The sequence below is a fragment of the Canis lupus genome, chromosome 5 (assembly GCF_011100685.1).
Source record: "Canis lupus familiaris isolate Mischka breed German Shepherd chromosome 5, alternate assembly UU_Cfam_GSD_1.0, whole genome shotgun sequence".
NCBI classification, from domain to species: Eukaryota; Metazoa; Chordata; class Mammalia; order Carnivora; family Canidae; genus Canis; species Canis lupus.
The window spans coordinates 10,825,052-10,850,614 of record NC_049226.1 but is presented as its reverse complement, the minus strand read 5'-3'; the positions used below and the strand labels follow the sequence as shown (position 1 = coordinate 10,850,614).

At 48.7% G+C, this 25,563-nt stretch overlaps 2 protein-coding genes across 8 annotated transcripts in view; one reads left to right on the top strand and one right to left on the bottom strand.

Moving 5' to 3' along the window:
* Positions 1 to 9,795, top strand: part of GRAMD1B (GRAM domain containing 1B) — a 167,542-nt gene extending 157,747 nt beyond the window's left edge. Inside the window, exons 18-21 of one of the 2 annotated variants that reach the window (XM_038535846.1) lie at positions 971 to 982; positions 1,360 to 1,467; positions 1,786 to 1,903; positions 4,611 to 9,795. In XM_038535846.1, coding sequence (XP_038391774.1) covers positions 971 to 982; positions 1,360 to 1,467; positions 1,786 to 1,903; positions 4,611 to 4,700 — 328 coding nt within the window. In that variant the 3' untranslated portion in view covers positions 4,701 to 9,795. The remainder of the gene's footprint in view (positions 1 to 970; positions 983 to 1,359; positions 1,468 to 1,785; positions 1,904 to 4,610) is intronic. The other variant, XM_038535847.1, reaches the window with a different exon arrangement.
* Positions 9,796 to 10,962: 1,167 nt separating this feature from the next.
* SCN3B (sodium voltage-gated channel beta subunit 3) overlaps positions 10,963 to 25,563 on the bottom strand; it is a 25,178-nt gene continuing 10,577 nt past the window's right edge. For 4 of the 6 annotated variants that reach the window (XM_038535839.1, XM_038535840.1, XM_038535843.1 and 1 more), the window contains 3 exons: positions 24,001 to 24,226; positions 19,773 to 19,911; positions 10,963 to 15,301 (listed from right to left, as the gene is read on the bottom strand). In XM_038535839.1, the coding sequence (XP_038391767.1) occupies positions 15,238 to 15,301; positions 19,773 to 19,911; positions 24,001 to 24,226 (429 nt within the window). In that variant the 3' untranslated portion in view covers positions 10,963 to 15,237. The remainder of the gene's footprint in view (positions 15,302 to 19,772; positions 19,912 to 24,000; positions 24,227 to 25,563) is intronic. The other 2 variants (XM_038535841.1, XM_038535842.1) reach the window with 2 other exon arrangements.

Genomic DNA, 25,563 nt, shown 5'->3' with positions numbered 1-25,563 from the left:
CTGGAAAAGTCTCAGAGCCCTGAGAACACTGCTGGGGTCGGGGATTGGCAGCTGCCAACTCCAGGAGCACTACCCTCCCAAGGGCTGGGAGCAGAAGAAGACCCCAGTTACATACGTGTGTGCGTACACACACACACACACACACACATACACACATACACACGCTTTGAAAGGTCAAAGGCGTAGTATGAGATCTTCTTGTTGATCTTCTTGTCTTTTTCCATCGTTTGTTCTGCCCTCTGGTGGGTGCGTGTGTCCCTACGTGTGCCCGTGCCGCCGCCTCCAATGGTAAAGCCCCCTGGAGGGCCTCCTGTGTGTGTGCAGGGCGCTTCCATCTGCTCCCCCAGCCCACGCGCGTCGCAGCCCCAGCAGGGCAGGGACCGTGCCCGTTGAGGAAGGGGCTTCAGAGGAGCCAGGGGAGCTTCATCAGAAGTTAGGAACCTTGAAGCGGTGAGCCAGGATTGTACCCAGGTCCGTGCGTCGCTGCTAGATCCCCTTGCTCCCCGAGTCTTCGCCTCATGGCAGTCCTGGAGGCCCAGAGAAGAAGAGAAGGTCCCCAGTCTCTCGGCTCCCTCTCTCTGACCCGTTCTGGTCCAGCCCGGGGAACCTCACGAGCCCTGCGGGTCTGGGCAGGTGCAAAGGGGAGACGGTGCGTTAGGACATCCCGCTGACACCTGTCAGGTGGATCAAGCAGGTGGCCGATGGCTCCACCCTTGTGCCTCCGGGTGGCCGGGCAGGAGGACTTTCCTCCGTGTGTCACCCTTGAAATACTACGATCTGTTCGCAGCTGCTGTCTCTTGCTCCTTGCTTGCTGGGCCTCCCCGTCCGTCCGTCCATCCTCGCTTGCGGTATTTCTTCCCCCCGACTCGCTTGCTCTCTGGCTTGGTTGCAGTGCCGCCCTCCCCGTCCCCACACCGGCCCGTTCTAACCTCTGCCTCCTCCCCATTTTTCCTCCTTGCTCTCCCATTAGGATCTGTTTCAGGTACTGGCTCTCTGATTGCTCCGTTTGTCCTACATCTCTTTTCCTCTCCATCTCCCCTCTTGCCCCTGCACCCAGGGTCTGGGTGGCTCTTGTGCGGCTCTCCTTCCCGATGCCTTCACCCACACGCCCCTTCGTGGCTCTCCTGCTGTGTCCTGGCCCCTGCAGAGGAGAGCGCTGCTCTCTCTCCCTCTCCCCCTAGCAGCATCCTTCCCACTCACTCACTCACTCACTCACTCACTGCCATGCTTCAGGTGACCAGTGGTCAAGGACAGCAGCTGCCTCCGGGGTGGGGGGTATCCGTGGCTTCTAGAGGGAGTGTGTATTCTCAGATGACATCTCATGCCCATTGCTTTTGTCTCCCTTTGTCTCCTTCGCAGTCTGGTGCTGCTGGTCATCCTTAACATGATGCTCTTCTACAAACTCTGGATGTTGGAATACACCACCCAGACCCTCACTGCCTGGCAGGGTCTGAGGCTCCAAGAAAGGTAACCCTCACCTTTTCCCTTTGCCACGACCTCCACTGCACCCAGTAGCAGGACCCAGTTCCTTCCACCCATTTCCCGAGGGACGGCCCTGCTGCCCTTGGCCAGTGGGTAACCCTTGGGGATGAGTCCATAGCCAAGCTATGACAACGACGCCTGTAGCTTTAGTCTGCTTCTGACCTGGGGTGCAGGGGAACCAGGGGCATTGAGCAGAGGACAAAGTAGTCTGATGTGCTCTCTGTCCTTCAGGGGTCTGGGAGCACAGGACAGTCCACTGAGCATAACTCCAGCTGCTGGGGTACCCCTCCTTCTGCCCCACAGGTTACCCCAGTCTCAGACAGAATGGGCCCAGCTCTTGGAATCCCAACAAAAGTACCACGATACAGAGCTCCAGAAATGGAGGGAGATAATCAAATCCTCGGTGATGCTTCTTGACCAGGTGAGACGTCCCCACCTTCTTTCCTGGCCCTCATCTTCTGGAGATGGAGCGCCGTCCCTGTGCTCTGGGAAGGATCTCCTATCAGCGTCCCCATCACCACCCACCAGACTTCACCTCTCATTCATTCTTCCCCCGAGCCACCCATTGTTCTAATTTTAAAGCCACCCCGGAATGGGTTGTGGGAAACACAGGTGTACTCCCCCCAAACAACAACAATGAAATTTGCGGCAGGAAAGCTGTAGGTTAGATGGAAGGACTGCTTTTTTTTTCCTGATAGGCATTTAAAGAGAGAACCTCCTTTCACAGAGATTTGTCTTTCCAGAGGGTGTATTTTGCGAGTTCTTTTTGATAATATGCCACCCCCTGCCCCTGCCCTCAACACACACACCCCAACACACAACCCTCAACACATCATTTCTTCCTCAGAGGCTGCACGGATAGTCTGGGAAGATGGTGGTTGTACTGTGTCAGCTTTTCGTAACATCTTCTGGTGCAGGTCCCTGTATTCCTTCCGATAACCAGATTCATCTATTTAAGAAAATTATTCGGGAGCAAAATCAATAATAACTTTAGTTTCACCAAAGGAGGGAGCTTCTCTTCCTTCCCTCAGAGGAAGTTAGCATCTTATACAAAACTCCCATGGAGTTGCCAAGACAGCAAGAAGCTACCTTTGCTCTATAAGAAAACTAGGAAGATAGGAGATGAAGGATTTGTCCTTGTTCCATTAAAATTTCCGTTCCAAAGGAGTTCCTTATGTTTGCTGGTCAACCCAACTTGAGATGGAATCCCAACCTTGCCACCGGCTAGTTTCGTGAACTTGAGCGAGAGATTTAATATTAGTGACCTAGTTTCTTCATTTATAAAATGGGGATTAAAATTGTAACTTCACGAAATTGCTGTCAGGATTTGAGGGCACAGGGGAGGCACTCATTAATATTAAATCTTACTTCCCCTTTGTAGCGTGGTCTTAGCTTTCAATTAAGGAGAGAGGTTTTAATGTGGCTACCAGGATCCAATTTACTGTTTTAGAATATTCTATTTGGTTTTGGAGTTGTGGATTTTTTTTTTTTTTAACGAAAGGGGTAAACGGCATAGCAGGGGGTTTAGAAAGCCCTGTTGTATCAAGAAGACTTGATGGAATTAAAGATATGCCTAGGAGAAGGAAGGATGGGGACGAGGAGAAACAGGATAGTCTTCAGACATGGAGGTCAAGCAGGTAGAAAGATAGATTGATTGCTTGTGAGATTCCAGTGGCTAGAAGTTACAGGGAAGGGGCGCTTTGAGTCATCAGGTAAAAACAGACCACCTAGAGTCAAGCAGCCAGTAATGGGATGAGCTACTTTAAAGGACTGAGACTCTATCACCCCAAGTACAAGAGGGGTGACAAGATGACCTCAGATAAAAATCTTAAAGTAGGAGGCAGTTGGACTGGATGACCCAGTTCTCTTACAGCTCCAGAATTCAGTGTCAGGATGGGACCCCTTATAATGGTGAGCATGGGGTGGTCAGATTTACAGCACGGTGGACTCAACTCTGTAAGCGTCAGGGCAGGTGTTTTGATTCATTCTCTTTCAAAGCAACTTTTTTTTTTTTAAGATTTTATTTATTCATGAGAAACACACAGAGAGGCAGAGACACAGGCAGAGGGAGAAGGAGGCTCCCTGCGGGGAGCCCGATATGGAACTCGATCCCAGGACCCTGGGATCACGACCTGAGCCAAAGGCAGACACTCAACCACGGAGCCACTCAGGTGCCCCTCAAAGCAACTTCTAAAAGAGAAACAGCAGATCCCTTTGGAGCAGAGGGTTTGTAGAAGAACCAGAGAGAACAAAGAAACCTGTAGACTAAACAGAGAGACCAGAGGATCTCAAAATCCATGACCATGTGCCCATGAGACCTTAATGGTGTTGTGATGTCTCAGAGCAGCTCACTTAGAGACGGTATTTAAATGTGTTGGGGTATGAAGGGCCCATTTAGACTCCTTGCCGTGACCTGACAATGTCAGTGTGGCTGTTTCTTAAAGGGGGCTAAGAAATTCAGTCAAGGTTAATTCCAGGATCTGGGTAGATAGCTAGAAGCCCGCTCAGTTGTCACTTCTCTGCTTGCCACCCAGGGTGTATGTTGCCATCTAAACACATGAACCGATTAGAGCTGACCCTGGTGCAGGGTCCCAGTGAGTGGTTTCCAAGCAGCCAGGAAAAAGAAAGAGGATGATGAGCCAAAGTTGGGACGTGTTCTGGGCCCACGATGGGGGAGATTGGAATCGGCAGGAGAGACCAGAGCCCCAGGCTGGGGGGCGAACAAGGTGGCAAAATGCACAAAGATGGGAGTGCGGTCTCCTCGGGTGCGACGGGGAAGCCACACTGAATGAGAGGCAGCTCCTCTGGGCCCTTAGAGCAATCGAATGCCCTGAGAGAAGTTTTTGATTTTGAGAGAGAGAGAGAGAGAGAGAGAGAGAGAGAGAGACAATTCTTCATTTAGCAGCACGGAGGCCACCCATCATTAGGACACAGCGAACCCCACCCTGGGGGTTCCCAGTGCCAGCTAGGTTGGCTGCCCCCTTTCTCCCCTTTCTCCCGGAGACCGTGTCCTATGGGATCCCCCGTCTCAGGCTCCCTCGAACCCGCTGGCAAGCCAGGGCACGTGCTGGTCGGAGGAGCCCACTGAGGGCCCGTACCCGGGGCTGGCGGGCTTCCCTGTCTTACAGATGAAGGACTCTCTCATCAACCTTCAGAACGGCATCAGGTCCCGCGACTACACATCCGAAAGTGAAGAGAAGAGGAACCGTTATCACTGACCAGGCAGGAAGAGGGGCAGCTGCAAGAGGCCCGTGCAATACGTGTACATAGATCATATAAATATATATATAAATATATATATATACAGAATATAAATATATATATATTATATACAGATTTTAAAAAGAGATAATGCCTATGTACCAGGGAGAAGGAGCGGGACCGCCTCCTGTGCTGGCCGGCGGAGGGGCCGAGGAGGGCAGGGACCACCTCTCAGCACCGACCTCCCCTGATCCTCCTCCCCCATCCCCAACCCTCCCCCTTGCCCCCCCACCCTTCCCCTCGCTGGCCGTTCCTGGCTCTGAGAAGGGAAACGTTGTCGAGCCAAAGTTACACCTGTGAAGACCCCGGGGTCTCCCAAGTCTCCAGGGGCTTAAGGTGCTTCGTTCCCAAAACCCCTCTTGATTTGTTTCCAAAATAAAAGAGAATCTTTTCTTCCCTTCCCCACGCTTCCCCAGGTATTCTCTTGTGAACAGGAAGCATCAAAGGCAGGCGCCCAATCTAAACTCTGCCTCCTGAGCCCCCCAGCCCCTCCGACCCCCCTTTCTCTGGACCATGCGCCCCCAGTCAGGCAGAGGGCTGGAAGGCTGGGAAGGCTGCCCCTGCGAGATTGGGCCTTGTAGCTGCAGGCTCCCGAGGACGAGTGTGTGGAATGGTGTCCTTCCTCTTCCCCCTCCCCCCCCCACAATCACCCCTGCACCTTCCCCTCACCCCCTGTAAGGGTATGGACCCCATAAGGGCTGGGAATTTCTTCCTTTCCCACCCCTCCCCTTCTCTCTGGTCTTCTCCCAGGCTGGATCTGGGTGAAGTGTCACTTTTTAGTGCCTAAAGCCCTATTTTTTCTCTGTGCCTAAGAGCACATTGTTTATTAGCCAGGATGGACCATTTTTGATCCTGTTAAACCCCCCTTTTTAAGTGGTTGTGAGTAGGTCGGGCCTGTGGCTCTAATTCCTAAATTTTGAGCTGTCAGTTTGATTTCCAGGATGAATCAGGGTATCCTAGGGACGTCCGGGGTTTGAGAGAGTGAGTGCCGCCCTAACATCGTGCGGGATCCTGGGTTCACACGGAGCGGAGCGCAGTGTAAGTGGTGAGCACCAATATCCAGGCGCTCACTTGGCTGCCAGCATCATGTACGCTCAGGGAGGATCCAGCTTTGGTGAAGCGAGACAACCAAGACACAGTCCGCACATGTTAGAAGACCTAGGCCTAGCTTTTGGAAGGAATGCATTTGGCAAAGGTGCGAAAAGGCCGAGAGAGTCTCTGCCCCACGGAGGCCATTCCAAATCCTGTTACTCAGACTTGAGAGCGGGAGTTCTGGCAAAGGGGGTGCAAAGCCTTCTCTGGTCTCAGGCCTCAGAGACGTATGAGATCCCGAAAGAGGAGAAAGAAGACCTTAGGTTAGGAAACTGAGTCATCCTAGGGCCATTTTGGAGTTGGCTCGCTAGAGCCGCTGCGTTTGTCTGACCTCCTGGGGCCCTTCTGGGCACGGTTACCATTTTTCCCTCACTAATTGCTACCCCTCCACATAATGACCAGAGGAGTCCTGCCAGCCCCAGACAGAGCTCACAGATCCTTAGTGGGGTAAGGATCGTACCAGTTTGGCCAGGAAAACTCTTCCAGATTGCTCGTTCTACTAGGGGACCTCTTGCAGTGAGGGGCTGAAGGAAAGGAAGACTTTATCGCCGCTTTAGCCCAAAAGAAGAGCAAGTCCTGTTCTTCTCTTGGTATAGCCTGAACATCCCACTATGACATTAGAGACAAGTTGTTGACTTTTCAGTCTACCTGAGAACTGTTATTACCCCAAGGGCAGGATGAGAGACAGAGATACACGCCCTAGGGAAATAGGCTGAGAAGGCTCCATGGAATCAGCTAGGATGGATATCCCTCCTCTGGGAAAGGAGACGTGAGGGATGGAGTTGAATGTAATCCTCGTGAAGGGTGCATGGGCCCACAGGTCAGTGGGTCACTACTCATTCTGTCCAGGACTTTGACTAAGAGACACCCTGGTGAGAGTCAGGGCTTGTGGGCCCTGGGGCCAAAGAGGGACGAACAGTGAAGGCTGCTAGAGATTTTCGTGTTGCAGTAGCCAGAAGCCAAAATTACACTCAAACTTTTGAAAGCCGAAGTGATAAGTTCTCTAATTTATCCCATATGCAATTAAATATTTATTGAAATCGTTCAGTTGCTGACGGTCCCATGGTGGGACCTTCTGGGTGACTTACAAAGGGTTCTCTGCTGGGAGTAAAGTGCTGGACCTGGACCTGGCTGCACAGAATTGTTGTGCTCTTGCTTTACCTCTTTGGCCATTCCAGGGAGGAGTAGGTGACAGGGAGGGAAGGTACTTAGTGTGTCCAAGAAACTCATGATTTCTGGGGGGTTTGAACCTGGGAGGCAGTGTGTATACATGGGGAAGGCCCCTTGGTTGGCCTCATTCCTAAGAATCGTGGATCTCTTGTGGGTTCTCTCTGTTCTAATAATGCTATAAAGTTTCAAACCAGGAAAAAACCCAACACCTCTGCTCACTCCCAAACAAAGCTTTCCCCCCTGACTCAATGACTTTTGCAAGGAAACTCACCCTTGCAGAGAAGTCTGGGAGTGAAACTGATAAATAATATTGCAGCTCAAGCCCCGCAACTTGACTTGTGCCTGGGAGCATTAAAACTACCACCCTTTATGCTCTTTCTTCCAGTCAGTGCTTTATTTTTGTTCATGTGAGAACTGGTCACATGGGAATCATTCTTTGAGGATTCCTGTGGTCCCATTTGAGAGCTTGCACTCAAGAGATTTTGCAGAGTCTCTAACCAGGCGGAGAAGAGCTGTGGGGTCTCTACTTCACTCCACCGTACTTGAAGGAATTAACAGGATTGGCCTTGGAGCACCCACTCATGTCTCCAACTCCTCTCTCCCCCACTCACCTCCCTGGGACAAGAGCAGCAAGATCAGCGACTTAAAGCTCTCCATTAGAGCACAGGGCTGGGTTAGGAGACCTGGGCATGAGTCCTGGCTCTGCTCATGGACAGGCCATTTGCCCTCCCTGAACTGCAGTATCCTCATTTGTAACAGGAAGGGGGTCAGGCTAGACTGTCTCTAAGATACGTTCTAGCGCGGGCGTTGTCTCGGAGGCTGGGTCAGAGACTGGCAGGATAGAGCGTTCTCAAACTTGGAGGGTACTCTAAGCATTTAGATGAGTAGCAGGGCAGCAGCAGGGTTCCCAGGAAATCCAGGGTAGTTAAATTTTCTTCTTTATGGGCCAGCAGGACTAGGGAGGCCTAGTGAGGTAGAGAGAGGGAGATCAGCTTTGTTGTATTCCCCAGTATTAAAGTAGGAAGGTGTTTCTTCCTTTGTTGGCCTAGTCTTAGTTTGGGAAGGGACATTCTCTAAACTAGGAGGAAGATGATGGCAAGAAGGGCACCATCTTGGATGAAGTTCATCTTTTGTCTCTAGGCAGTGAAGCCTTTCATCTGTCCATCCTTGCTCCTCACTAGAAGAAACACTGGAGAGAAGTCATTCCTGGCCATAGCATTTCTTTTCTGGCTCAGTCCAAACCCTATTGGGGTTTGGATTAATTGTGAAGCTTTGGCTAAAATCCTTGGGTTGCCTTAGAGCACTGACCCTAAGAACCTGAGATAATGGGAGTGGGGAGAGAGGGTTCAAGAAACCTCAGGAGGGATGCTTGCTTGGCTAGAAGTGGCTTCTCTCCGTGTTCCTGTCCAAGCTTGGACCATGTCTAAATCGTTTTCGGGCAGCATTTCTAGGGTGTAATTTTGGAGAAAGGACTAAGGGAAGAATCTTTCTGGACTGTTTGTGGTCTCAGAAGGATGCTTTCTGTAGCCATACTATGCTGCTGCTTTAGCTCTGCAGGGCAGCCAAAGCCAGTCCTTCCTCCCTAGGGCCCCCGGGTGGCAGGGCTGTGATCTCCCTCCCCACACCCCCGGACCCCACCTGCCCACTCCAGTAGCAAACTTGAGAACCTGTCTTCCTGACTCTCCTCCCCCATCCCTTGTCTCTAGGCTGTGGGACAATCATCCCATCCACCACTTGACATCCTTATCCTCACCCCCCAACCTCCAGCAGGCTGGCCCCACTCCCTCCACCTCTATGTTTTCTTCCAGAAGATGCGTTTTGGGTCCGAGTGGAGCGTTTTTCTGGAAGGCCATCTCTTAACGCCCCTGCTTCCCTAATGTGGAACAGGAATTTGCACAAGGTGTAGAGAGCGCCCCTTCCCACCTCTCTGCCCAGCCTTGTTACCTCACTCCTGCTCCAGCCATGGCTGTGACGGGCCCAGCCAGCTCCCTGTCTTGGTGGTCTGTGCGACAGCTCAGGGGTCTTGGGCATTGTTTTCTGTTGTGACCTGAGGTCCTCAGCAGGCCTGGGAGCCCGGATTGGAGCCTTGGCTGCTGGCAAGAAGCATCTTGCCTGCCAAGAGGAGCTGATGCCAGACGATCTACCCGACATGTGAAAGCGGAAAGCATACTGTCATCTCTGCCCCTTGGTCCCCTTGCTTCTCTCAACACAGTGAGACGCTGCAGAAGCAAAATGGTGGCCTCTGCTCCAGGCAAGACAGCTGGCTCTGTCTGGGGAGTTGGCCCTGGGCTTGGGTGCCATGTGCTGAGATGGCGTAATAAAAGCAACCATTTTTTGCCAACAGTAGTGTGGCTCCCCACATTTCCCTATCCTGCACTCTAGGGCCAGACCACTCTCTGCATGGACCAGATCATCTTCCCAAACCCATGGTGCTTTTTTTCCCCCCCACTCAACCTAGACTCCAAGGTGGGGAGAGATGGGTCAGAGGCCCTAGTGGCCCCTGGGTAATCCTAACAAGGGGTGGAGTGGGGCGAGGCAGAGGGAGCAGCCCCCAACACCTGCACTGGGCCATATATGGGAAAGAACACAGGTTGATTGCAGTGGAGTTGTCTGGCCACGTGTATTTGGATCTATAACTGTACTTTGCCTGGCGCTGTGCGCAAGGTCTGAAAACTTAACTGCTATTACCTAGAACCATAAACGGCTTCCCAGCCAAATCTTAATGTAAAGTAGCTAGAGCCATGGAAGTACAGTATGAATTAAAAGAAAAAAGTATTGAACTACAAATAATAAATGGTGTGTGTGTGTTTATTGCTCGATTCATTAGTGCTCATCGTCCCAAATGTTTTTGGTCCTCCCGGATATGGTGAGGGCAAGGCCCAAGAGGTGTGTGTGTGTGGGCATGTTCATACACATATGCACAGCCATCTGCCCAACATATAGGGCGCCTTTTCCTGGGAAGGAAGGCAGCCTGATAAAATCAGATGTGTGTGTTTTTAAAGATTTATGAACTGGAGGGTATTATGCTGAGTGAAATAAGTCAATCGGAGAAGGACAAACATTATATGGTCTCATTCATTTGGGGAATATAAATAATAGTGAAAGGGAATAGAAGGGAAGGGAGAAGAAATGGGTAGGAAATATCAGAAAGGGAGACAGAACATGAGAGACTCCTAACTCTGGGAAACGAACTAGGGGTGGTGGAAGGGGAGGAGGGCGGGGGGTGGGGGTGAATGGGTGGCGGGCACTGAGGGGGGCACTTGACGGGATGAGCACTGGGTGTTATTCTATATGTTGGCAAATTGAACACCAATAAAAAATTTATTATTAAAAAAATATTTATGTATGTAGAGCAGGAGGGGCAGAGGGAGAATCTCAAGCAGATTCCATGCTGAGCGTGGAGCCCGACTTCGGGCTCGATCTCCTGACCCTGAGATCACAACCTGAGCCAAAACCAAGAGTCGGATGCTTAACCGACTGCACCACCCAGGCACCCCAACCTGTACTATTATTATAGGAGTATATTATCATATGCTGTGAATCCCAAGGATAGTTTCTTAACTTTTCCCTTTTGTGCCTTGGCGCTTCCAGGAATGTGGACATTGAGAAACAGCGTTGCCTTCCTTGTTAGCCTAGACTGGTCGGGGGGTCTGGCCTCTCCCCTCATTAGGTCTTCCTTGGAGTTATCTCCTCACCACCTGGTGGGAAACTTACTTAGTGTCAGGCAGGAGGAAAGAAAGGTGACTCTTGTGTTCCTTTGTATTTGGGGAGGGAAGGAAGAGAAGGAAGCCTACATCACACATCATATTTTTTAATTCTAGACTATTAACTGCATTTTTCGTTCTCTGGGAAAATATCCATCGATGGTGAGTTCAGGAATTGATGCAGACTGGGGAGGGAGGTAGGAGCCATAGTATGCATAGCAGGTACACACAGCAGAGCCAAACCAGAGCAAGCTGCATTTAGAGACACTTTATTGACACAAACAGGGTATTTCCTGGAAAACACTACATACTGGCATTAGGTTGTGGAGAGCTTGGGTGATCGGGAACATTTCTAGAGTTCAGGAAAAGGTTGGCTGGGGGAAACCGAGAACAAGCAGTAAGAAGGTGACAATGGGGCAAAGAGATCCATCAGGTGCAAGAGTTTGCTAATTGTGTTTGATGGTGTTTCTCAAATCTGCAAGCACTCGTGCTTCCGCAGCCCCACCGCCACCCCCCATCACACACACTGCCATCAGATGCAGCTCTTGCCGGATGGTGATTCAGGGGAAAAGGGGGTTATTACCAGCTTTGAGGCTTAGCTGGTCTATGGTAGGGCTTAAGTCTGACCTACCACAACTCAGACTTGCTTCATGTGCTTATCTACTGGGTCCTACTACAAACTCAAGATAGCTCAACACCAGTTACCTACCACAGTGGAGTTTCAGAGATTAGGAAGAGCTTGGATGGTGGTATTTCGCAGACCTAAGGCCATGGGGTACACTGAGGCTCCAGATTGGTACTCGAGACAGAGTGCATGTTGAAATGCAGAATGGATGAACATCGGAGGATGAACACACCAGTACTACTCAGATACACTCACGGAGACTAGGTGAATTCACTGGGTTGGGGAATTTCATTTACAAAAGGAGGGAAGAGGAAAGCTTTTTTTTTTTTGGTGTATTTTTCCACTTCCTGTGTTAACTGGGGGAAAGGGAACCAAGATCTGTTCCGAAATGTGTCTGGCTCTTGCGTCTTCCTGCAAAGATGCCAATTATACAGCCTCTCCCCTCTGATGTCAGGTAGGTTCACAGATTCTGAGTTGGGTGTGCTTTCCTTTTTTGATCTAGTAGTTTTGTGGGGAGAGGAGGGAGCTACTATCTTAACCATTCACTGCTGTACATGTATCTTCAGCATATTCCTGCTTTGAAAAAGTCCTTTCCTACTAACCTGTCTAGTTGGGCATAGACAGAGAAAGCAGAAACTCAGAGAATCAGAAATCTGGGTGTGGGGGTGTTGGGGGACAGAGAAGATAAAGGATAATGCCTTTAAACAGATAGAAAATAAAGGTTGGGGTAGGGACAGGCTCTGTCAATGGTATTAACATGCAGGAGTCGGGCTTGTGCTCTAAGACTTCAGCTGGCAGTAAAGGTCAGGAGGGCAGGGTGTCTACAGCGCCAATTGAGTTGAGCAATCAAGTTCTTGGCTGTTAAGCAGTAGGAAAAGAAAATTCAGACCCAGCCTTGCTTGGCCTTTAGTGTTATTTAGGGATCAGTCATGGGAAATATCCAGCACCAAGACAACAGATGGGGTTCCTAAATTAATAGTAGCCCTTGAGAACATTTCTAAGCCCTTTAATAAGAACAACATGCCAGATGAATTTTCCAGAGCAATGCACATTTGGTCTGGGTCCTTGAGGAATATGGGGAGAAATGGAGAGTGGGGAGGATCTGAAGCAGGTTGGGGATCACAGTACCCTTAGTTTTGTAGTCCTGATCAAGTCTCCCAGGAAGTTGTTGAGTTGCAATTCAGGAGAAAGAGCGATGTGCAAACCAACCAGAAGGAGAAAACCAAAACTAGACAGACCCTCAAAGCACACTTGCAAGCAGCTGCTAGAAGCAAAGTGGCAGAGGAGCCGCTGAGTGGGGTTGGGGTGAGAGACGTCCAACACCTCGGGACATGCAAGACAGGCGAAGGTGAGACAGCTCTCCACTTAACCAGCTGTACGAACGTACGATGTAAAGCTGCTCGGCCTCAGGCAGCCTCAGTGTGCTCATCTGTTACTTGGGTATCAGTTAATACCCACGTCACAGGGCCCGCTGAGGAGAACTAAGGTAGCAAAGACGAAAGCACTGTGTAAGCCAAATCGCTCTAATGACAGAGTTGAGGATGGGAAGGGTGGAGAAGTTAAGAAAAAGAAAAGAAGAGGGAAGATACCTTGTAAAAGATAAATGGCGGGGGGTGGGGGGAATGAGAGGTGCCATTGAGCTCATTAAAAACCACTTAGGAAATACCTGGGTTGGGCTTTTTTAAAAAGAAAAAAAGGCTGCCATCATGCATACGGCTTGATTCGGAGTGAGATGCATCATCTACTAGAAGCAAGAGGACGGTAGGCTGGTAGTAAGTAGCTGTGCCGTAAGCTCGGCCACCCGCAGCCATGGGGCTGGGAGACCTCACACCAATCTGCGCCCATCTTCCTAACTGCAAAGCATGAAAAATGATCCATATTCTGTCCCCTATGTCAGAGGAAGTGTGTGGAAAATCACCGCTGAGAAAGGCCTTGAGTTTACTGCAAGTATTTTCTTCAATAAAATTGGACTTTGTAGATGTGAACAAGGACTTGTTTCAATTACTCCCCCTAAGGATGGAAGAGTTGGGAAAAAAAAAAAAAAAGTGTCGGGTGAGGCCCAGCACCAGCGGACTGTGATCTTTCCCCATAAGTCCCCCCAGATCTGAGGGGCCTCTCACTTGCTGAGCCCCACCACTTACAAGCTCTCATATCCCCTAAAGCAGGCTCCCCCTTCCTCCTCCCTAGGTGCTCAAGGACATCACCCTTGGACCAGCCACTCAATTAAAATGACACGAGATGGTAAAATTTTTTCAGAGTGCCTCTGCTCTCCCCAAATCCACACACACACAAAAAATACCCCAACAACTAGACATCATGGATTCACGGGTGAAATGTTTGGAAGCCACCGAATCTGTCCTTCCTGTCACTTCACTCATTCACACATCATCCATCTGAGACTAAAAAGCACATTTCTTAGTTTAAATATTCCCAGATGCAACCTCCTGCTGGAGGATTTTTCATGTTCACAAATCTTTTCCCTAAGGAAATTCTTCCAGTGTACCCCATGTCCTGCTCCGTGCCTTTTGGCCAGCTTCCGGTTACCTGGATCCATCAGTTAACCTCAGCCGGGCACTCCACCCCTGTGCTTGTGAGAGAGGCATGGCCGTGGCCAGGCCCAGTTTCAGGATCTTTTTTAAAAACGAAAGGATCCCATCTCCGAAAGTCTCAACTGGGCAGCAACCTCAGGCTTACTATGCTTCAGTTTATCCTCTGAAGTCTCTTTAGTTGAGCTCAGTCTGAGGCCCAGTTGTCTCCTAATGAGGAATAATACTGATCTACGGAATTCTGAGAGGAAGAATGTAGGAATTTCTGTTCCAATGCACATTACCCTAAGAGGGTTAGGAACACATTGTATGACTTTTAAGAGCCACTTCTGTCTTTGGCTTCTTGAAGGACTGAGCCCAATGTAGGCCTTCGAGAGACCTATTGGGATCTAGTCCTAGAGTACCAAGTTCCGAGAACATTGTGGTCCATGCTTAGTAAACTTTCTATCACCGAATCTAGAAAGGCATGCTTTGCTCTGATGCTCTAGTAAGTGGGCCAGGAACGTGAAAAAACTGACTTCAAGGAATCCCACACCACAACACTCTTATTTAACCCGAATTATTCATTCCTGCTTCCTTCCATTAAGACATCCATTCACTTGCAGCAGTGAAGAATGAGCCAGTTCCAGCCAGTCAGGGACAAAGGGATGTGCCATCTCCAGCATTTACACAAAGTCATTCAGATCGCAGGGAAGAAGGCCAGTTGGCATGGGAGCTCCTCGCTTGAAAGCTGGGACAGGGCGAGCTTGAGTCGGTGTAGAAATGTTAGCTCCTCAGTTCTGGCAAAGTCTTCTGGTGTGTAGAGGTCTGATGGAGTCAGGAAGTCAGAGGTGAAAGCTCAGAGGTGAGCGGATGCATGATGAGTGAATAGAAGGAGGGAGGCAAGAAGGGAAGCGATGTGGCCCGTGGGGCACCCTCCTGGTGCTGTTGACAGCACTGAACCTGGGATATTCAGTCCTTCAGTGTTCAGACCACCTACCAATGATAAAACAACTCACTCAGAATTTCCGGCCTGGCCCCGTCCAGCCCAGCCAAAGACTCTCACCAAATCCACAGTCCTTACAAGGAGGGAGTGGGGGGATGACTTTTTGTCGCCGTGGTAAGAAGTCCAAGTTGCTCCAACCCTCAGGCCAAAGCAATTCACCTTCTGAAGGGCTTGACGTAGAGCTGAAGGGCTTGACCTGGGCATCACTGAAGTAAAGAAATACCCTGAGGGTGGGGACTCTGGGTAGGGTAGAAGTCTAAGGGGTCAGATTGAAAGTCACTTGGATGTGGGTGGACAGAGCCACTTGGACAAGCAGCCATCCTGATGCCACTTCCCTGCCCTTCCCGGTACATCACCTCAGGCCCGCCCTTCTTACTCCTCCACGGGGACCGCGGAGCTCTCTTTGTTCTCTGACGGGATGGCAAGATAGTCAGACCTGGAGGAGGACAGACAGGGAAGGACATCAGTACTTTTGTCCCCAGGGGTGGGAACCCAAGGAAAGGGAAGGAGCGCAGAAACCAGGATGTCTGCAGAAGAGCTCTGCGTTTCCTTCTGCCTCTGGCTCCCAAGAGAAAACCAGAGTGGCCCTTGCAGCGGGGACTAGAAGACTAGGCGTTGTTTCTCTTTTTTCCTTCCACTAGCAATGCATGAATCTTCCTATTTATCTACACGGATCTAAGGACCCCCTGTTGTTCAGTGAAAATGTCGAGCCACACCAATGGGTGTGAAATGATATTTTAGAGTTGCTTTCATATCCATTTTCCTGATTATTGCTGATGGTGTACGTGTTTTCATAAGTTTTTAGGTGGCGTGGGTTTCTGCTTCTGTAATTTGTTCTTTGCTTGTTGACATATGTCTTTTTCTCAGGGATCTTTCTTTCTACTTTCTTTCCTTCTTTTTTTTTTCTTTTTTAAAGATTTATTCATTTATTTTAGAGAGGGAGAGGCGGAGGAAGAGAGAGAATCCTGAAGCAATCTCCCTGCTGAGCATGGAGCTCGATCAACACAGGGCTCGATCCCAGGACCCTGAGATCATGACCTAAGCCAAAATCAAGAGCTGGCTGCTGATCTGACTGAGCCACCCAGGATTTTTCTTGGATGGTTTCACGTCTTGAAAATATCTCCTCCCAGTCTCTTGTTTGTCTCTAAACTCTGCTTATGGATTCATGTCATGAACAATTGGTCTTCACACATAGTGTTGTGAAAATTATCCTTCTTCCCACTCTGTGCCTCTGGTATTTGAAGAAATCCGCTCTATCCTCAGGTAATGACGATAGTGTCTTATATTTTCCCTTCATCGAATTTTCAAGTTGCACATTTTACCTCGTCTTTAAATCCACTTAGAACTTATCTTTGTTTAGTGTGAGAGATAGGGACTCTTATTTTCTTTACCGTATGGATAAGGCATTGTCTTTATACCACTTATTAGAAAGTTCATTTTTCCTTCTGTAATTGTGGGGCCACTTCTGTCATATACTAGTTATAGAAAATTGAATATATGTATTGAATTATTTGGGAGGCTCTCGGTTTTGTTCTCGTTGTCCATGCTGTATGCTTATGTCAATATCAACAAGTTCTTTAATAGCTCTGTAAGAAATCTTCATATCTGATAGGAAAAGCTCTACCAGCCATCTTCCCTAATATTGTTCTTTCTTTGGTATGGGCAAACTATGGCTCATGAGCTAAGAAAGGTTGGAAGGACTGCAAACCAAGAAGCAAAACCAAAGAGACCCTGTGTAGAAAATATTCACTGTCTGGCCATCACTTGGTTTGGATTGGTTTTGGCCCTTTGGTCTTCCACTTGACTTTTAAGATCCACTAATTGAGCTCCTTGAACAATCCAATAGGTATTTTGATTGAAATGTCATTGAATTTACAGATTAATTTCAGAGAGAACTGTCCTGTTTTGCATCAGTAGGTTTTATTCTCCCATTTATTTAGGTCTTAAGTCTTTCAGTAAAGTGTCGTAATTGTCTCCTTAAAGGTCTTGCACATTTTTATCAAATGTATTATTCCCAGGTACTGGAGAGTATTTGTTGCTACTGTAATGGAAATTTTTTCAAATGTTTTAGGTATCTCGTTGTTTCTCTAAATGATTGTGGCTGGGCTAGAGGTGGTTTTTATAGGTTTACGTTTTGATTTGCATCTACAATCTTGTGGAATGTTCTCATTAGCTCTAAGGGTTTGTCCATAGATGGCCTTGGATTTCCCATGTCAGTGGAGGAGGTCATGGAGAGGACGTGGTTGCTGGGTGACCTGTGAGCTGGACCCCCGCAGCCAGGGGCTCCCCACCCTGCTTTCCTTGGAGTGTGCCTCTGCTTGCCTTCCCTCCCAAAAGCTGCCCCAGAGACCCAGCCTTAAGACAGTGATGTGAGGTTGAGACTTATCTGGACAATATCCTGTCTGAACCTAGTTAAGGCCTCTATACAAACCTTTAAGATTCTAGCAGGCTTGTCTTGTGGCTGCTCAAGAAAAGCCTGGTAAGGGTCGCCTGGGTGGCTCAGTGGTTGAGTGTTTGCCTTTGGCCCAGTACATGATCCCAGAATCCTGGGATCAAGTCCCATATCGGGCTCCCTGTAGGGAGCCTGCTTCTCTCTCTGCCTGGGTCTCTGCCTCTCTCTGTGTATCTCATGAATCAATAAACAAAATCTTAAAAAAAAAAAAAAAAAAAAGAGTTTTGTAAGTAACTTCCCTGACTTATTCAACCCTCCACCTACCAATCCGGAGTGGCCGGCCTCTTCCTTTGGTCTATCTTTGTCCTCCCATCACACCTGGGAAACTTCAGAGGAGATAGATAACCAACGACAGATAAATATACTGGGTGTGAATCAGGATACTTGGGTGTCTTCCCTTATAGTTTTTACTCTTTTTTTTTTTTTAACTTTGTATTTACTGAGTACATTACCTAGGTTCTGCAATTTAATATTGAATAGAAGCGAGACATGTTTCTAAATTATTGGCCGTTCCAACCCAGCCGGTGTTTGCTGGAGGTTACCTGAGTAGCTGCCCTTCAGCAGTTCAGAGATGACTGGTGTTTTGATTTAGTATGTATCCTGCTCAGGACACGTCGTGCTTCCTGGATCGGAGGAGAAGTGCTTTTTCTCAGCCACTGTATCTCTGGATATTGTTTCTCCTCCATTTCGTCTGTCCTATTCTGATGGACACTCTCCATTTCCTTCTTCGTGTTTCATTGCACTAGTCCATCTGTTTAGATCTCTGCGCTTCATTCTGTTTGACTTCCTTACGTTGACGTCCTGCTCGTCTGCATCTGATCTGCTGAACCCTTCCACAGGGTTTTAAAATTTATTGACTACCTGTTTCACGTCCAGATTTCTTAAATTCCTATTTAAAAATCTGCCTGTTGGTTTTCCTTAGCAACTTATTATATTCTTATGCTCCTGGTTCATCCTTGTATTGCTTTAACTCTTTTAGACCGACTCGTTTTCTAAATTCTACCAAGTGTCTGAAGTTCCTGGGATTGAATCCTGCCATTTGTTTCTTCTCTTGCTTGTGCTGGCTCATGTCCTGCTGCAGCTTGTAGCTTTGGATCAGACTGAAATCAGACTCAGCAGCGCTGAGTGTGGGGAATCCTGGTAAGCCTCAGCTCAGAGACGGTCCCTTCAGAATGGGTTTTCATTTGCTTCTACATGGTTATCACTGTCTGGGGACTAATTTTTTAATTGAATTTTTCAGCTTAGAGACTTCTGGATCCTGTAGGTAGTATAAATTTAAATCCCGAACATTGTGAGTGCAGGCTTGTGGTTACTCATTCTCAAGAATCTTTTATGTTTCTATCTGGGAGTCAGGCCAAGATAGGTAAGTCTCCTTGGGTTTTCCCCCAGGTTGGTGGACGGATTTTCTGGTCTGTCCTTTGCATATGTTGTAGCCCTTGGGGGATCCTGGCTCTGCTGGGGGCCTCGGTTCCAGCTCTGTCTTTTGTGCTGGCCGAGTTGTAGGCACTTTCTGTCCAAGCACTAAAATCCAAGCACCCAGGTTTCATCAGGAATGACAGCCTCTCCAGCACATTATTTTCTATCCTCATATCAGTTGTAATTTGTACTTTTCTGAGATCATAGATATCATGCAAAACACTTTCTTTATCAAACATTTTTAAGTGATAAAAGCCTACGGTTTTTAGGATACCGCTTCAGCGATGTTGCTAGCCTTTTAATCTAGGAGTTCTGTTTTTCTTCTCCCTGAACAACAGGCCAGAGCGGCCTCTTCGACCCTCACACCCCACCATTGCTTAGATGTGCTCACTCCTGAGTGACCACGGCTTTGGCGAAAATGGCAAAGGCACACTCTGGACATTGGGGAATGAGAGCCCCTACATGGGTATTCGATTGCTGCCAAGGTCCAGGATGAAGAACATGTGGGCTCGGAGCTCCGTAGCTAATAAAAGGCAGTACCCAGGTGGCCTGGTGAGTTCCACAGTGTACAACAAATGGCTGAGAGTGACACAAAAACATGAATGTTTGGAATAGATGGGCCTAAATCCCAGCCTCTCCTCTCAGTATCTGTGGCCTCAGCAAGCCACTTAACCTCCATAGGCCTGTGTTAGCATCTATAAGATGGTCATAATAATGCTAACTTCATAGGATTGTGATGGCAGCTTATGGCTTTTTGTTTTGTTTTGTTTTGTTTTTAGCTTATGGGCTTTTACATCAGAGGTTAACAGTACCGGTTAGGAGTTAGCAGACACAAATCAAAACCTTGCTTTGCCTCTTACAATGGCCTTGGGCAAACTCTCCCGAGCTCAGTTTTCTCATCTGTGGGTATATTAATTCAGCCTCCCTTGAAGATCATGGTGAGGAGAGTGGAGGACTGTGTCAATTGCTTAGCACCTCACCCGTGACAGCAAGCACTCGAAGGGGCCAGCTAGCATTATGTTGGCATCTTAGAACTTACGCATTTTCTTGGGCCGCCTCTTCAGCCTTTGAGACCTTCCTGTAGCAATATATCATCTCAATGAGCAGCCACAAGGTGAGGAAGACCAGCAGGATGTACATCATGATCTCTGAGACCACAGAGGTGAAGTCCTCTCCAGCTGCAAGGGGGACAATGAGGCTTAGAATGTGCATGTCCAACAAACCCAGAGCTGTCACTGGGTCAGAGATATATGAGACCTATTTTTAAGAATGGCTTAATGGCTTAAGTAAGTACTGGTTCTAAGGAACTCAAGAAGGCTTCAGAGTGATTTAATATCCTCTGATGCTCCTGTCTGTCAGCTTTCTCACCAACTTTCTTCTGGGGTGGGGGTTGAGGAGGAATGAGGAGTGGAAGAAATAATAGAGCAGTGGAAGCAATCTTGGAACGGCCTGAGATATAAGAGCTGCGTCCCTATTTTGTGTGAATCATCATTGCCCTTATTTGAGACCATTTGCCTAAAATGTAAGGCAAGGGTAAAACCGTTCACACCATTGCATTACCTGGCGTGTTCAAGAATATCTTGTGAGATGTGAAGGTCCACACAGATGTGGGGAGCGTATCCCGTCCAACCACCTGTGTCCTCTGAGCTTAGGGTGGCAGAGGGAGAGAGGGTGGGACACATGTGTGGGGCCAGTACGGTCAGCCTGCCCGTGGTCTGGGCGTGCTCTCTCCACGTCTGGATGGGAAACAGGGTCCTTCCCAGCCCACTTTTCTGCTAGGTCATCCCAAAACCAAACAGAAATGAGAACTGGAGCATTCCATGTATTAAGCAGACTTTCTGAAATACAAACCTGATCCTGCCATTTTCATGCTTAAAACCCTCCATGTTCCATGCTGCCCTCAGGAGAAAGACCAAACTCTGTTAACAGGGCATGTGGGACCATTCACAGTCCGGCTCTTTTCTCCTCATTTCTGCTTGATGCACCAGCAAAACGTCACTTCTCATATACACTGTGGTCTTTGGGGATCTGTGGACTTTTCTTCACCCTCTTTCCCCTTCCTCATTTCCCCTTCTGTGACTGGACTCCCTCTGCTACCTCTGTCCCCATATCCTCTCCTGCTTTTCCATCCCCTGACCATTCTTCCCAGTGCCACCAAAGTCCCCCGCTCTGTGAAACCTGCCTCAGCCTCTCCTCTGAGCACTTTTTCTCATCCGTCCGTTGTTATTGTGATGTGTTTCTCTCTCTTCTCTAGTGAGTGTTTGCTTATTAAGAACACATTTTACATATTTCTGAATTATCCACCTGTCGTTTCATCCCGGCGTGTCTGAAGTACTCAATAAGTATTTGTTGAATGAATGAATATAAATAAATATCGATCTTTGTTTCACGGCCAACCCAAATGACAATTAAAATATGATATATGGCAAATTGTCCTGATACATCTTCCTTTCTCATGGGAAAGAAGATTGCAGCCACATATTCTGTTGCTAACTCCTACCAGTGAATTAGATTCATGCTCCTCGGTTATTCATAGGCCCCGGTCATCCATAAGGCCTCGCTCATTAAAAGCACAGAATAGCTCCTACCATGACCCTCAGCTCTGAGAAGCAGTCCAAAGACTCCAGGATCACCCACGTTTCCTGGATGCTGGACCTCCTGAGGCTAGAGGTCATAGATGGAGCTTGAGGCACAGAAGAACACCATGCACATCAAATGCCTTTTTGTGGGCTCGACATTACCTGATTTGTGATGCATTCATCTCAAGGAACATGCTTTTTAAATGCAATAGCCTGGAAGTAGTAACACAGGAAGAAGCCATCCATGCTCAGTATTTTTAGTCACTTCTAGGTGAAGAGATCTCAGATTTTTGTCTTAGAGCCAGGAGGTCAGAGCTTAGGGCAGGATAAGTTCATCTTGAACAAAGAGAACCAGAGAGATTCTGGGAGAACATAGGAATGGAGGAAATGTAGTGGGGTGTGTCAAGGTGGAGCGTGTGGCTCTGAGCCTCATGAGAGCAGTGAATGTGGGTGGCGGTGTTCTCAGGCTGCCATGGGGTCACAAAGGAAAAGGAAAAGGAAAAGGAAAAGGAAAAGGAAAAGGAAGGAAGGAAGGAAGGAAGGAAGGAAGGAAGGAAGGAAGGAAGGAAGGAAAAAAGTCATGAAACGAAGGAGAAGAAAAAAAGAGTAGCAAGGAGTGGGATGGTAGTAGAAGGAAAAAGAGTCAATGGACAGAGAGGTAGCCTGGTGGGCGAAAAATCTGGCTTGTAGTCCTGCACCTGGTGCTAATTTGCTTCATGTCCCTAGGCAAGCCCCTCACTGATCTCCCCACCACAAAATGAGAGGCACCAGAGCCGCACCCTCCAAGCAATCACCTGGGGAGTCATTTCTATGACATAAGCCAGACCTCACTCCAACTGCCAAAATCACACATACCCACAGGAGTGCAGAGATGTCTACACTGAAGGAAAGCCCCCTGGGCGATTCTGACTCCTGCTCTTTGTTCAGAACACCTGGATGAAATGAGAGCCAAGCTTCCCTCCAGCCCTACCATCCCGAGAGGCTCTGTGGTTCTGATGACAGACTTGTTTTCCTCCTATTCTGGCCCAAGCCTTGCTCTGGTGCCCAGCAGGCGGCCTGGTTCAGCTTCGCCACCCTTTCCACTGGAGGCAAAAGCCTGAGAGAGCAGCGGGTGAGACAGGCACCTTCCCAGGGTCCGGCGGGCACAGCCAAGTTCCCGGTGGTGAGCAGTAGAGGGCGCCGGCTTCTCTTCCCCGGGGAGAAGAGGTGTGTAAACAGAGAGGATAATGGAACTTCTGAACAGAAAAATACCTTAGAGAGCTTCCAGTCCAACCCATTCCAGGTACACAAGAGGAGATGTGCTCAGAGGGGGAAGACAGCTCATCAGGCCTAAATGCCAGTGGTCCAAGGGTGCTTCTGCTCGTTCAGAATTGACCTACTCGTTTTAGTCCTGTTGTCCTCATCAGGACCAAATCATGACATCTCTTGCCCTGCCATCTGCTCTCAAGTGTGCTTCATGAATTCTATCACAATAACATGAGAAAAAAAATCAGACTCGTGACTTGGAAGTCAGGGTTCTTGGGAATCCTAGGAAGAGCCCTATCTTGATCTTGACCTCTTCTTTCATGCCCCACACCTCTTGCCCGCTCACCATCCTGTATCTTGGGGCAGTGATAATGCCAGAAATAGATCGCCTGAGAACAGGCTAGAAAAAAGGGAACCATCATTTAACCTGGATGAGAAAACACAAAAGGAGGTGCATATATCACTCTTCTGACACATGAGGGAGTGTTAGCAAGGGGCTAGGAGCCGCAACTCCCGGAGTCCCTTGAAGGCAGAATGAGAATGGTGTTTGAGAACACTCAAACTTCAACTCTCAAGATTCCGGACCAGATTAAAACAGAGACATTTGAGTTGCGTTGGCAGTAGAAGGAAAAGAAGTAGAAGGAAAAGTCCCCTCTGCCCACTTTGCTAACAAGAAACTAGCTGTGGGAAATCTGAAGATTTTAAACTAAAGACCAGAAAGGTGGTATTTTTTTTTCTCCCAGTCAAGAATGAGGTTATGTGATGAGAGATGCCGGGGATGGGGAAGGAGGGTTGCTTGTGTGATTACTGTGGAGGGAGACAGAAGACAAAAGATGGTCAAACTCTGGTTTAGAGCAGTGGTTCTCAAAGTGTGGTCCCCAGCAGCATGGGCATCTCCTGGCAATTCGTTAGGTGTGCAAATTCCCAGGCTCTATCTATCTACCGAATCAGAAAGTCTGCATTTTAAAAAGTCCCGCGGGGGACTTGGAGGCTTGCTGGAGTCTGAACATGGATGGTTCAGGGCTACGTGTGGCTTACACACAAGAGGGTTAGACGGCCTCCAGATATCCTCATGAGATTCCCTGTGCCCATCGAGTCAGGGATTCAACACAAGCCAGAGAAGCAGGTGTAGCTGGTTTGGCAGCTTTAGGCCTCATGGAGGCCATCCTCTTTCTCCAAGGATGAGAATCAGAGGATCAAGGAAAAGGTCATTCTACTGTCATCTCTGAGCCTTTCTGCTTTGAGGAAAGGTGCAGAGAGGCAAGCTGTCAGGCAGTTTGCAGTTCAGCTGGCCACTAAAGGAAGACAACGGTGACATGTTCAGATATCACTGCTCCGGATAAGTGGGTTTTGCACTCTGCAAGGGTGTCATTTGTGTGGAAACCCACCGTCCTCCCTCCCCAAGAGCAAGGCACCCCAGAGAACTTGTGGCCCCAGCCTCACCCTCCTCAGTGACTCGGAGGGGGATCAGCCGTGTGGTCTTCACAAAGGGGCGATGTGCTTCAAAAGCAAACTCCCGGGACACGTTGCAGGTGTAGAGGCCAGAGTCATTCAGGGTGACGTTGAGCACAGTGATGGAGACATCCTGCAAGTCCTTGCTCCCGTTCCACTGCAGGCGTCCCTGGAAGGGGCTCTCTACCTCCTGCTGGCCGTTTCGATACTCATAGATCTGCAGGTAGAGAAGCAAAAGAGAGTAGGGCCAGGAGAGAAAATAGGGCGGGAGAGCCAGGATGGGGACAGGTCAGAGCAAAAGAGCAGAATTGTGCATGGACAGAGGAGAAAGGGGACAGTGTTACAAGGAGATCCCAAGCGTGGGTGTAGGATGAAGGAGGCTTGGAGGAGGGCAGGCAAGAGAGAAAGGCAGGGAAACGTGAGCAAAGGTAAACATGTATCGGGATATTCAGACACAGCAAAGGAAGATGCAGAAAGGGGGAGGCAGGAAGGAGGCTGGCAGGAAAAAAGAGGTGCAAAGAAAGAAAACAAAAGAAGGTGAGTGAAGGGGCGCCTGGGTGGCTCAGTCGGTTAAGCATCTGCCTTCAGCTCGGGTCACGATCTCAGAGTCCTGGGATCAAGCCTCGAATCAGGATCCCTGCTCAGCAGTGAGTCATCTGCTTCTCCCTCTCCCTCTGCCTTTCCTCTTGCTCGTGCTCTCTCTCTCTCTCAAATAAATAAATACAATCTTTTAAAAATTATTTTTAAAAAAGGTAAATGAAGCATACAGGAGACCAGGAGGGGGAAACTGAGAGAAAGAAAAAATTGGAAGGAGAGAGAGAGAGAGAGCAAAAGAGAGTAAGATGGGTCACCGGGGCACCAGTGAGAGAACAGGGCATAGAGACCAGGAAGGCCAGCTTCCTGAGTCACAAAGACATTTGAAAGCCTCGGCCTCAGAACTTGACTCTCTGATCTGGTTCTCACTGAGGGGATGTGGCCAGTCTGGGTGGGCGACAGACTGGGACCCAGGATGCCAAAGTGTCACAGACGAGCAGAGAGCTGCAAAGTGATATGCACACCTCATGTCTTTCACTTTGGGCTGAATAATAACTGAAATGCGGTCTCAAAACTTCTTTTCTCAGACACCTCCACCGTCTTATTCTCTACGGCTGTGCTGTCCATTCTGGTCTCCACTTGGCACGTGTGGCTATTTACATGAAAAATTAAATGACTAGAAATTAAATAAAATGTAAAACTCACAAGACACATTTCAAGGGCTCAGTGGCCACATGTGGCTCGTGGCTACTGTACTGGACACCATGAATATGGAACATTTCCACTTTCACAAAAATTCCTAGGAGACAGCATTGCTTTGTACGGCCACTACTACCTTCTGAAGTTTCCTTTCTTCTGTCTGAGTCAACTTCTACTCACTTTGGGCAGACCTGGAAACAAAGTCGGTGGCTAGCACACAACCAGGCTGAGGCCACTGGGGGCCTTTGCCTCTGGCCCAGACATCCAGGTGCCTGTGACCTGGGGACTAGCCTTGGTCACAGTCAACTCTGAGCGAATCCC